At 41.4% G+C, this 13,882-nt stretch overlaps 1 protein-coding gene across 1 annotated transcript in view; it reads right to left on the reverse strand.

Moving 5' to 3' along the window:
* Positions 1–13,882, reverse strand: part of LOC124550210 (solute carrier organic anion transporter family member 74D-like) — a 262,534-nt gene that overhangs the window by 89,311 nt on the left and 159,341 nt on the right. The window contains exon 7 of the mRNA XM_047125295.1: positions 2,606–2,749. Coding sequence (XP_046981251.1) covers positions 2,606–2,749 — 144 coding nt within the window. The remainder of the gene's footprint in view (positions 1–2,605; positions 2,750–13,882) is intronic.

Here is a 13,882-nt window from a genome sequence, read left to right on the forward strand (position 1 = left end):
TTCCACCCTCTACCACCTGAATCGTTGATACCTGTACTACTGACATCAAAAGCAGCACCATTTGACTGCATTTGTTAGTACACTAGATCTCATACTACTGTATACAGGGTGTAAACGGTATAAGGCGCCAAAATTATACAGATGGCACATCTCGCAATGCTTGACAAAAAAGTCTAGTAACATGTTTGCGTATTTCCTACGGTTGTCCCAGAAAAAGACAGTTCGTCTCAGGATAATTGTTTTGGAAAAGTAGATACTTGGCCGTGCACGTACGTAAGCAATAGGTTCCTGTTATTGCCCACTGCACGTATTGACATCGCGAGCGTAAATCGTAAACACACAGGCAACTGCGGCCTGAGTGGCTGCGTCATTGTAATACACCGAGCGACGACAGTAGGCGAGTAACCTGTGCGGACGTTATTGCAACTCTGTTAACTGTTAGGATGGAAAGGAGATTTACTATAGCTGAACTATGCGATATGCATTTAATTTATGGCGAGGCAAAAGGTGTTGCGAGGGCAGCTGTACGAATTTATCGAGGAGGCTTCCCACAACGACGACTTCCTGCACGAAAGACATTTGCCGCTGTCCACCAAAGGTTTGTGTCATTGTAATTCTCTACTTGTATGCGATTATTATGCATTTATATCTTAATAAAGTACAGTAGTTATCTGCACCTTTGTACATTTTCGTTCGTATGCGAAACGTATCTTCTGTTCTGATATGCTTTCCGTTTTTGGTATATCATGAGAGAATACAACTGACGAGTACGTATTTAATTTTCTTAGATTGAGAGATACTGGCTCTTTACTGCCCCACGCATAGGGCAGAGGCCCACAACGCGCCGATCGTACATTGGAAGCTGAGGAAAGAATTTTGGACCGCATCCAGGAGGGTCCTTCTCAGAGTACTAGAAGCATCGCCCGCCACGTGGCTATATCGCACTGTCATTCATCGCACCTTGGAAGAGGAGCGTCTGCGGCCTTACCACATTCAACGCGTACAAGCATTGGAAGAACAAGATTTCCCTCCACGACGTGAATTCTCAGAGTGGTTTTTGTTACACAGTGCGCAGCATGATTTTGTCAACAAAATACTCGTCACAGATGAAGCGTGTTACACTCGCGACGGAATAACTAATTTCCATAACATGCACACGTGGAGTGTACACAATCCTCGCCACGTTGTTGCAACACATTTTCAGCGACGACTTTCCGTAAATGCGTGGGCGGGTGGGCTCGATAATTACATTATTGGGCCCTATGTTTTACCTGCACGTTTGACTGGTAACTATTACCGAACGTTTCTAGAGGAAACATTGTTACCAACGTTGTTAGAAGACATTCCGTTAGGCATTCGCCATAACATGTGGTTCCTCCACGATGGTGCTCCACCCCACTTTGGTCACAGAGTACGATATCCAGGACGATGGATCGGGCGTTCGGGTCCATGTCGATGGCCAGCACGCAGCCCTGATTTAAATCCACTGGATTTTTACTTTTGGGGCCATATGAAGGAACTTGTTTATGCTGAGCCAGTAAATAATGTGGACGAATTGACGCAGAAGATTTTAGATGCTGCCAATACCATAAAGGCCAATGTGCATGTGTGTGAACGAGTGCAACGAAACTGGGTTCGCCGTAATGAAGCACGTTTAGAAGCGAATGGTGGTCATTTCGAACATTTATTGTAGTACTGGTGTAAGAGGAAACGAAGTAATGGGTTTTCTTTTCATTACGATGTTGTTGTACAGAAGGAAAATAATGTGAATTTAGTATTCGTTATGGCATTGCCGTAAAAAGGAGAAACAGTTGATTGTAATTAATGCACAACTATCTACTTGGTGCTTGATTGAATTTGTACTAATGGAAATACATTGTGTTTGATATTCGCTTGTCGTTACTACTACGACCTTCGTTATCGACTTGTTGAGAAACAGACCGGTTGTATTCAATTCACGTAAAGCGAATTACACATTCTTGACAACCCAGAAACCGTTTACATTCCTTTTTTCGGTACCGCCTGATTATCAAACAACGTCGTTGTACACGTCTAATGATTTCAATCCTCTGGTCGGCTCGTTGCCTTTCTCTGGCCGCCCCGTCATTGTAGGCAACAAGCTCGGTACGCCGTGTACTGTCGGTTGACTACGTAAACAGAAATGCGTATAGTATCTATCCTACGAACATTAGGTTTTAATAATACAAAAATAAAGTACATGATACAAGAAAATGTCATTAGACTTTTTTGTCAAGCACACCGAGATGTACCATCTGTTTAATTTTGGCGCCTTATACCGTGTACACCCTGTATATAAGAAGCCAATGCGTATGGATTTATATTTACGTGCAATTCCACCATCCTTCCCAGTCGATGAGTGTTCTCAGAATTTTGGTTCACAGAGCGCACATCACTACTGACGAGAGTAGTCCGCAGGACTATTCCAATCGACAATGATAATTCTGGTACAAATATCTATGCCTTTAAACTCATTTTCACTAATGTATAAAAGAAGCAGCAAACTGCTGTCGGTAAATTCAACCACAACTAGAGCATTTTAGAACGTTCCTTAAATGGCATTAACTAATGTATTAAACGTTGCTACCTGCGAAGGATATCTTGGCGACGTCGCCCGCCACTGTCTGGTGACCGGCGTCTGCGCGCCGCTGAGCAGTGCGCGGTAGCTGTCGGGGGAACATCACCAGCACGCCCGACAGCACCACCGCCACGCAGCCGAACGGCACCCACGCTGTGAACACAAAACAGCAAAAAATGATCAAGACAACTGACAGCACATTCCAAACAGCACAGGAGCAGAATAAAGCGAGAACAACACCAGCACACCGCGCCATACGAGAGCACCGCCACCGAACCGAATACGCCAAAAGGGCGAGGTGCCTAACAGTACATACCTGACGGCGCTGGAACGGAGCGCAAGCTAAATTTTGCGCTGCCTGCGGCAACTGTTGTGGAAACAGCCCCAGCTCACCACGGAGAACAGATGCATCGCCGCGCAGCTGAATGGCATTCACACTGCGCTGCGAATACCACACACAGTTCAAGGTGCTGAGGAGTAGCATCATACAACGCTGGTAGGGAATTTGTGATAACCTGTCTTGCTACACTCAATGACATTTGGCCTTAAACCGTCCGCATACTGGACGTATCCCTCCAGATGTGGTGTCCGTCGCAGTTTCTGCACGCTCTGGAACGACCTGCTAATGTCATTGTATATAACTTGTTCGTCGTCTCGATTTGTCTCCGTAGCACTCTCCCGTGGAAGTTAAAGGCTGCATCTGGCGCTAAAAGCTCACAGTTTCCTTACGAGAATGGACACGCATAAATTAGCTGCGTTAACTCTGTTAGGGACTGTCGAAGAAGAGCGGAAAAATTCACGAAGAAAATCCTGGACTCATCCATGGTATGTACAGTGAATTGCTAGTAGAGGAACACTGCGTAATGCTGTGCAACCATCTGGGATACTACTAACAGAAGCTATTCGTTAACTCAGTACAGTTTTCAACCCATTTTAGGTTATAAATCGAATGGAGTGGAAGTATAGTGTCTAATGTAGTTTACACATTTACAATATCCATATTCTCGACGTTGCGTTCACTATCAGCACTCTGAAGTAACGTACTTCATCACATAGATTTCAAGATCAATACCGTCACTGCGCGATAGCGATGGAAATGCTACCGATGATGGTGCCACTGAAGCGGAGTTACTAAATACAGTTTTTCGTAATCCCTTCGCGAAAGAAGACGAAGTAAATATTCCGGAATTCGGAACCAGAACAGCTGCTTGCATGAGTGACATAAAAGTAGACATCTTAGGCGTTGCGAAACAACTCAAATCACTTACGAAAGGCAAGTGTTCTGGTCCAGATGGTATACCAATGAGGTTCCTCTCGGAGTACGCAGACACAATAGCGCCTTTCTTAGCAATCATATACAACCGCTCACTTGACGAAAGGTCTCTTCCTAAAGACTGGAAAGTTGCAAAGGTCACGCCAATATTCAAGAAAGGAAATAGGAGTAACTCAACGAATTACAGACCCATATCACTGACCTCAATTTGCAGTAGGATTTTGGAGCATATACTGTACTCGAACATTATGAATCACCTTGAAGAAAATGACTTATTGACACACAACCAACACGGATTCAGAAAATATCGTTCTTGCGCAACAGAGCTAGATCTTTATTCCCATGTAGTAATGAGTGCTGTCGACAAGGGATCTCAGATCGATTCCATATTCCTAGATTTCCAGAAGGCTTTTGATACCGTTCCTCACATGCGACTATTAATCCGATTGCTTGCATATGGAGTATCGTCTCAGTTGTGTGACTGGATTCGTGATTTCCTCTCAGACAGGTCACAGTTCTTAGTGATAGACGGTAAATCATCGGCTAGAACGGAAGTGATATCTGGCTTTCCGCAAGGTAGTGTCATAGGCCCTCTGCTGTTCCTGGTTTACATGAATGATCTAGTGATAATCTGAGCAGCCCCCTTCGATTGTTTGCAGATGACACTGTAATTTACCGTCTAGTAAAATCATCGACGATCAATTCCAATTACAAAATGATCTAGACAGAATTTCTGTATGGTGCGGAAAGTGGAAATTGGCACTAATCAAAGAAAAGCACGAGGTCATCCACATGAGTACTAAAAGAAATACGATAAATTTTGGGTACACGATGAATCGCACAAATCTAAGGGCTGTCAGTTCGACTAAATACCTAGGAATTACGATTACGAGCAACTTAAATTGGAAAGATCACGTAGGTAATATTGTGGGGAAGGCGAAACAAAGACTGCGCTTTGTTGGCAGAAGACTTAGAAGATGAGAGAAACCCACTAAAGAGACACCTACATTACACTTCTCCGTCCTCTGCTGGAATATTGCTGCGCAGTATGGGATCCTTACCAGGTAGGATGGACAGAGGACATCGAAAAAGTGCAAAGAAGGGCAGCTCGTTTCGTGTTATCTCGCAATACGGGTGAGACTGTCACTGATATGATACACGAGTTGGGGTAGCAGTCACTGAAACAAAGGCGGTTTTCTCTGCGGCGAGATCTATTTACGAAATTTCAATCATCAACTTTCTCTTCCGAATGCGAAAATATTTTGTTGACAACCACCTACGTAGGGAGAAATGATCATAATAATAAAAAAAGAGAAATCAGAGCTCGAATGGAAAGATTTAAGTGTTCCTTTTTCCCACGCGCCATTAGAGAGTGGAATGGTAGAGAAGTAGCATGAAAATGGTTCGATGAACCCTCTGCCAGGCACTTCAGTGTGAATTGCAGAGTAACCATGTAGATGTAGATGTAGATTCGTTTCCTAATTTCGTTTGAACAGAAGGGGAGATTTTTTCGAAGCTGCTTACTGAAAAAGGTATTTCCCGGCAGTCAATCAAGCCAAAAGCCAGGTTACACTGAGGTGACAAAGTCATACGGTACCTAATATCGTGTCAAACCTCCTTTTCCTTGGCTTACTGCAACAACTCGACGTGCCATGGGGTGAACAAGTCGTTGGAAGTCCCCTGCAAAAATACTCAGCACTCGATTATGTCCTATTGATATTCGATGGGATTCGTACCTGGCGATCTGTGTGGCCGTATCATTCGCTCGAACAGTTCACAATGTTCTTCGAACCTATCGACGACAATGGCACAATGACTTGGCGCATTGTCATCCATAAAAATTCCATCATTGTTTGTGAACAGGAAGTCCATATTTGCAGTAGGGTTTTGGAACACATACCGTACTCGAACATTATGAAGTACCTCGAAGAAAACGATTTATTGACACATAGCACGTATTCAGAAAATATCGTTCTTGTTGAACACAACTAGCTCTTTATACTCATGAAGTAATAAGTGCTATCGACAGGGGATGTCAGATTGATTCCATATTTTTAGATTTCCAGGAGGCTTTCGAGACCGTTCCTCACAAGCGTCTTCTAACGAAACTGCGTGCCTACCGAGTATCGCCTCAGTTGTGCGACTGGGTTCGTCATTTCCTGTCAGAAAGGTCACAGTTCGTAGTAATAGACGGAAAGTCATCGAGTAAAACAGAACTAATATCCTGCGTTCCCCAAGGAAGTGTTATAGGCACTCTCTTGTTCATGATCTATATTAACTACATAGGAGACAATCTGAGTAGCCGTGTTTAGATTGTTTGCAGACGATGCTGTTATTTACCGTTTTGTATAGTCATCAGATGATCAAAACGTATTGCAAAACGATTTAGATAAGATATCTGTATGGCGCGAAAAGTGGCAATTGACCCTGAGTAAAGAAAAGTGTGAAGTTACTCAAATGAATACTAAAAGAAATCAGCTAAATTCCGATTACGCGATAGGTCACACAAATCTGAAGGCTGTAAATACAACTAAATACTTAGGGATTACAATTACAAATAACCTTAATTGGAACGATCACATAGATAATATTGTGGTAGAGCAAACTAAAGACTGGGATTCATTGTCAGAACAATTAGAAGGTGCAACAGGTCTACTAAAGAGACTGCTTACACCACGCTTATCCGCCTTATTCTGGAGTATTGCTGTGCGGTGTGGGATTCTCATCATGTGGGACTGACTGATGACATCGAAAAAGTACAAAGAATGGCCGCTCGTTTTGTATTATCGCAAAATAGGGGAGATAGTGTCGCAGACATGATACGTGAATTGGAGTGGCAATCATTAAAACAAAGGCGTTTTTCGTTGCGACGGGATCTTCTCATGAAATTTCAATCACCAGTTTTCTCCTCCAATTCCGAAAACATTTGGTTGACACCCACCTACGTAAGCAGAAATGATCATCACGATAAAATAAGAGAAATCAGGGCTCACACAGAAAAATTTCAGTGGTCGTTTTTCCCGCGTGCCGTTCGGGAGTGGAACGGTAGAGAGACATCTTGAAGGTGGTTCATTGAACCCTCTGCCAGGCACTTTATTGTGAGTAGCAGAGTAATCATGTAGATGTAGATGTATGGCTGCAAATGGTCTCCATGGAGCGTAACATAAAAATTTCCAGTCAATGATCGGTTCAATGGGACCAGAGGATCCAGTTCATTCCATACAAGTACAGCCCACACCATTATGGAGCTACCACCAGCTTGCACATTGCCTTGTTGACAACTTGGGTCCATGGCCTCGTGGGGTCAGCGCCACACTCAAACCCTACCATCAGCTCGTACCATCTGAAATCGAGACTTATCCGATCAGGCCACGGTTTTCCAGTCCAGTCCTCTAGGGTCCAACCGATGTGGTCACGAGCCCAGGAGAGGCGCTGCATACGATGTCGTGCTGCTAGGAAAGACACTCGCGACCGTCATCTGCTGCCAATGCCCATCGACACAGTGGTTGGCTCCTTGAGGAAACTGTTTACAGAACTGGGATGGTCAAAAGAGAGAGATTAAGGGGCTGTGTGAGTTGAAGTAGGATGGTGACTGGCACCTGTGTTATTAGGTTAGTCAAGAGAGATATCCTCCGTGAGCTTTGGAATTGGTAGGTGATTTCCCAAGTGAGTCTGAAGGGATCCGTGGTCAGATTTCGTAATGTGAGGCCACATAACGCAGAGCTCCAAACATTTTTGTTAAGATTCTGAAACGTTTCAAGAAGAATTATATTACTTCGTAAAAGTTTGTGATTAGCCGTGAATGACATCTAAGGAAAATTCGTATTTTTCGATGAGGACTGAGACTTTCTTTCGAAGGGCATAAATTCCGCGTTGGTTCCTGTGCAATTATAACAGCGAACCTTCTGAGTCCTAAATGTGATGAACTGCCCAGTATTTATGGAAGTAATTAACACCGATAAACATCGTATTTTTTTTTGTGACCTCCTCGAGAACTGCCGCCTTATGATTGGCAAGGAGGTTTGTGCATTCTGCCATGACACAGAGAGCTACGCTGGTGGGGGCTTATGCTCCTGGCAGAGCCACCCAAGCCAGACAGGTCTCTTGGGCAGGAGTCAGACGAATAGCAGTTCACAACGTAGGGTGGCAGGGGGACGGGGAAGAGATTCTAGTCGCAGGAGTCAACCTCGATGGAAAACGGGGAAGGGCATCCTACGAAACCAGGAGAGATGGATCAGTAGCTGTAGTGGAAGCAACAGTTCAAGGGAGACAACATCAAAAGAAAAACAGTTTGTTGGGATACCTGAAGGTAGCAGCCCTCCATCTAGCTACCCTGGTTGCAGGCAGGTGTCCTGTAACCGAGCAATCATAATAGTGCTCAGAATCTCCAGAAAAAAGCAAGTGGGGCAGACAAATTTAAGTAAACCGTGGCATGCAACGGGAATAAACGACTTGAAATAGACACTGCATTCAGATTGGCTAATTGGAATGTCCGAAGTCTGAAAGATAAAGAAGGAGAACTGTAAAATGAACTCACAAAATATAGACATGGCCATCATAATGGAAACCAAAGAGAAGTCAAGAGGTTCCACAACAATAAACATGTTGTTGTTGTTGTTGTGCTCTTCATTCCAGAGACTGGTTTGATGCAGCTCTCCGTGCTACTCTATCCTGTGCAAGCTTCTTCATCTCCCAGTACCTACTGCAACTTACATCCTTCTGAATCTGTTTAGTGTATTCATCTCTTGGTCTCCCTCTACGATTTTTGCCCTCCACGCTGCCGTCCAATACTAAATTGGTGATCCCTTGATGCTTCAGAATAAGTCCTACCAACCGATCCCTTCTTCTAGTCAAGTTGTGCCACAAACTCCTTTTCTCCCCAATTCTATTCAATACATCCTCATTAGTTATGTGATCTACCCATCTAATCTTCAGCATTCTTCTGTAGCACGACATTTCGAAAGCAATATACAGTAAAGCTGTATGCCCTCGGGAGAAATCACGGCTGTAGTCCCTCAGAAGGAAAGAGCCTTTGCTAGAGTTGCTGTTCTGTGAAAAACGACTTTAACAAACAAAATACACTCTAAAATCATCAGTGGAAGGATAATTGTCAGAATAAAGGTTACGATATCTTGCCAACGGCCCTATATAAGGTAAACAGAAATGATTATCTGATAATAGTAGGAGATTTAAAAGCAATGGTGAATAACACCCCCATGGCAAATGTTGTTGGTCCTAAATGGGAAAACGTAATAAATACTCATGGGCAGAGACTGAAGACGTTTCCATTAAATAATGAGCTAAGAATAACAATATACTCTTCAGGCGTAAACAGATCCACAAACACAGCCTGTCAGCTAGAGGCTCTACCACAATAATAGACTTGGAAGACTTGGTCTTAAGTGCAAGATATAAAGGTCTTCAGAGGTCCAGATGTCTCTTCAGATAATTTCTCGCTAGTCTCAAAACTACTTAAAAGATGGAAGATATCTTCCAAACAGAACAGAATTATACCGGTGCAACATTAAAAGCACGTTTGTTTCAAAAAGAGAATATCCGATTACTCTATCAGAAAAGGCTTGAAGAATACATGATTTTAAATACAAAAGCTGATAGCATAGACCAGGAATGGAATAATTTAAAGGAAGCTCCAATTAAAGCAACGAAAGAAGCACTTGGCACAAGAAAGAAAAAGTTTTTCAAAAGTGGCCTGCGACACTGGAATGATGAAAAACGTAGTCTAATTGAAGATAAGAATAATGCCTGCTTGAAAAAGTTGATTTCCGCAGAATATCAAGACTTGAGACTACATTATAAAGGTAAATCTGCTGAAGTCGAAAGGAAAATCAGGAAAGTTAAAAACCATAGTTGGGAAACATATGTTATGATACTGAACATGATGGAAGAGGAAGACAAGACAAATTATACAAAATAATGAAACATTCAAGCAAAGAAGGTAAAGGCAAGTTGCAAATAAACGCAATCTGAATATAATGGGTTACAACACTATAAAATACTCTTGATGGATTTGCAAGATAGGAACGTAGACTTAATAACATTGGAAGAACTACAGGATGCAATGAAATTTAGCACCAAAAGCAGGACTCCATGGTGTGACCAGATCAATACAGAACTGACAAAACATGTACCAAATATTGCAAAAATAAGAATACTAGATTTTAGGAAAATGTGCTGAGAAAGTGATTACATACTGTACTTGAAGAGTGGAATAGGGCTTAGATACCCCCAATTTATAAGGAAGGAAACATACATGAATGTCAGAACTACAAAAATATTAGCCTTCTGAATTTGTATTACAAACTGTATGCCAGAATTTTAACAAAATGACTATCGCCGATAGCCGGAACTGTATTATCTGATGCACATCATGATTTTCGTGAAGGCAGATCATGCTCGGACTGTATCTTCACCATCACACAACTAACAGAAAAACATAGTGAATTCAATTTACCAACTTTTCTTGCAGTCATTCACTACAAAAAGGCATTTGATAAAGTAAATCGAAACAAACTGTGCAAAATTTTAAGAAACACAGGGATTCCATTTCATCTTAAAAGAGCTATACTGGAATTAGATATGAATAAAAAAATTGAAATAAAAATAGCGTGCAGCAGACATAATACAGCTGAAAAAACCAAGTTGTTAGGCAAGAGTGTCCCCTCTCACCCACTCTTTTTAATACGTGTATCTACGATGTGATCAGAACTTAGATACAGACAACAAAAAAATTTAAAATTAACTACGTGGATGCAAGTACATTACTTTTTGTTGGCGACTAAGTAATTGTTAGTCAGAACGAAAATGACTAACAAGAAAACTGTCATTAATTTAAGTAAAATTCCAGAGAAAACAGTCTGAACGTCTCGATCACAAAGACAAAATCTATGGCATTTTTAGAATACCGTGCCAATTGAGCTAAGATCATAGAGCGAGTTAATACATTTAAATATTTAGGGTACAGTATCACATGCAAGGCAAACAATGAAATAAAAAATAAGTTAGACCTATTTAACTATTTCTGTGGAACTTTACGCAGAACATTGGGAAAGGAAGTTCACAGAGATATTCTACTACACAGAGATTACTAAAGTTATATAAGGTTATGACAATACCAGCACTGCTCTATGGATGCGCAAACTGGACTGCTAAGAAGCAGATAGTTACTGTTAGAACGGGCAAAGGTCATTGTTGGCAACCGGAATAAAATAATAATTGGATCCTTTTACCGACCTCCGAATTCAGATGTTACAATTGCTGAAATATTCAAAGAAACCTTGAGTTTGATTTCAAACACGTAGCCGACTCATACGATTTATAGTTGGTGGTGACTTTAATTTACCCTCGATATGTTGGCAAAAATACATGTTTTATTCCGGAGGTGCGCATAAACTATCATCCGAAATTGTGCTAAATGCATTCGCTGAAAATTATTTCGAGCAGTTAGTTAATGAGCCCACGCGAATAGTAAACGGTTGTGAAAACACTCTTGACATCTTAGCAACAAATAATCTTGAGTTAATAACGAGCATAAAATGGATACAGGGATTAGTGAACACAGGGTTATCGTAGCGACATTGAATACTGTAACCACAAAATCCTTCAAAAATAAACGAAAAATGTACCTATTCAAAAAAGCAGATAAAAGTTCACTTGACACTTTCCTGAGAGACAATCTCCATTTCTTGCAGATTAACAATATAAGTATAGACCAGATGTGGCTGGAATTCAAAGAAATAGTATCGGCGGCAATTGAGAGATTTAGATCAAATAAATTAACAATCGACGGAGCTGATCCTCCTTGGTACACAAAACGGGTCAGAACACTGTTGCAGAAATAACGAAAGAAACATGCCAAATTCAAACAGATGCAAAATCCCCAAGATTGGCGATCTTTTACAGGAACTCGAAACTTAGCGCGGACTGCAATGCAAGATGCTCGTAAATGTTTCCACAAAGAAACTTTGTCTCCAAACCTGTCAGAAAATTAAAAGAGATTCTGGTCGTATGTGAAGTATATGCTAGCGGCAAAAAACCATGCGTGCCTTCTCTGCGCGATAGCAATGGAGATACTATCGAAGACAGTGGTGCTAAAGCAGAGTTACTAAACACAGCCTTCCGAAATGCCCTCATAAAAGAAGACGAAGTAAATATTCCTGAATTCGAATCGAGAACAGCTGTCAACATGAGTAACCTAGAAGTAAATATCCTTGGAGTTACGAAGCAACTGAAATCACTTAATAAAAGCAGGTCTTCTGGTCCGGACTGTGTACCAATTAGGTTCCTTTCACAGTATGCCGATGCAATAGCTCCATACTTAACACTCATATACAATCGTTTGCTCGACGAAAGACCCGTACCTTAAGAATGGAAAGTTGCACAGATCACACCAATACTCAAGGAAGTTAGTAGGTCTAATCCACTAAAATATAGGCTCGTATCATTAACGTCGATATGCAGCAGGATTCTAGAACATATATTTTCTTCGAACATTGTGAATTCCCTTGAAGAAAACAGTGTGTTGACACATAGACAACACAGATTTAGAAAACATTGTTCTTGTAAAACACAACTAGCTCTTCACTCGCTTGAAGTGTTGAGTGCTGTTGACAAGGGATTTCAGATTGATTCCGTATTTCTGGATTTCCGAAAGGCTTTTGACACTCTACCACACAAGCAGCTTGTCGTGAAATTGTATGCTTATGGAATATCGTCTTAGTTACGTGACTGGATTCGTGATTTCCTGTTAGAGAGGTCACAGTTCGTAGTAATTGACGGAGAGTCATCGAGTAAAAACGCAAGTGATTTCTAGAGTTCCCAAAGGTAGTGTCCTTGCTGTTCCTTATCTATATAAATGATTTGGGAGACAATCTGAGCAGCCGTCTTAGGTTGTTTGCAGTTAACGCTGTTGTTTCTCGACTGGTAAAGTAATCAGAAAATCAGAAAAAAATGCAAAACGATTTAGAAAATATATACGTATGGTGCGAAAGTTGACAATTGACTCTAAATAACGAAAAGTGTGAGATCATCTACATGACTGCTAAAAGAAATTCGTTAAACTTCGGTTACACGATAAATCAGTCAAATCTAAAGGCCGTAAATTCGACTAAATACCTAGGAATTACAATTACGAACAACTTAAATTGGAAGGAACACATAGAAAATGTTGTGGGAAAGGCTAACCAAAGATTGCATTTTGTTGGCAGGACACTTAGAAAATGTAACAGATCTGCTAAGGAGACTGCCTACACTACGCTTATCCGTCCTCTTTTAGAATACAGCTTTGCGGTGTGGGATCCTTAGCAGATATGATTAACGGAGTACATTGACAAAGTTCAAAGAAGGGCAGTACGTTTTGTATTATTGCGAAATATGGGAGAGAGTGGCACTGAAATGGTACAGGATTTGCGATGGACATCATTAAAACAAATGCGTTTTTCTATGCGGGGGAATCTTCTCACGAAATTCCGATCACCAACTTTCTCTTCCGAATCCGAAAATATTTTGTTGACACCAACCTACACAGGGAGAAACGATCACCACGATAAAATATGGGAAATCAGAGCTCGTACGGAAAGATATAGGTGTTCGTTCTTTCTGCGTTCTATACGAGATTGCAAACAATAGAGAATTGTGAAGGTGGTTTGATAAACCCTCTGCCAGCACTTTCATGTAATTTGCAGAGTATCCATGCAGATGTAGATGTAGGAGAAGAGAGATGACAAGAGAACAGAAGCATGTGACTTGAATTTCTTTAGCTACCTGGTAAACCATATTTGACATAATTAAACAATATTAGTTAAGAAAGAAAGAGCATATAGGCCGTATGCCAGATGCAAGAATCACTAAAGCCTTTAAATACAAACAATATTAAGAAAGAGGCAAAGATAGACCAACGAAGAGATAGGTCGACCGATTTTGAAGGAGACGGAACGGACCACAAAAGGCTGAGTCCTAGATGTACGTGATGATGTGATTTCAAGCCACTGATTAAT

The sequence above is a fragment of the Schistocerca americana genome, chromosome 1, assembly GCF_021461395.2.
Source record: "Schistocerca americana isolate TAMUIC-IGC-003095 chromosome 1, iqSchAmer2.1, whole genome shotgun sequence".
In the NCBI taxonomy this organism is placed as follows: domain Eukaryota; kingdom Metazoa; phylum Arthropoda; class Insecta; order Orthoptera; family Acrididae; genus Schistocerca; species Schistocerca americana.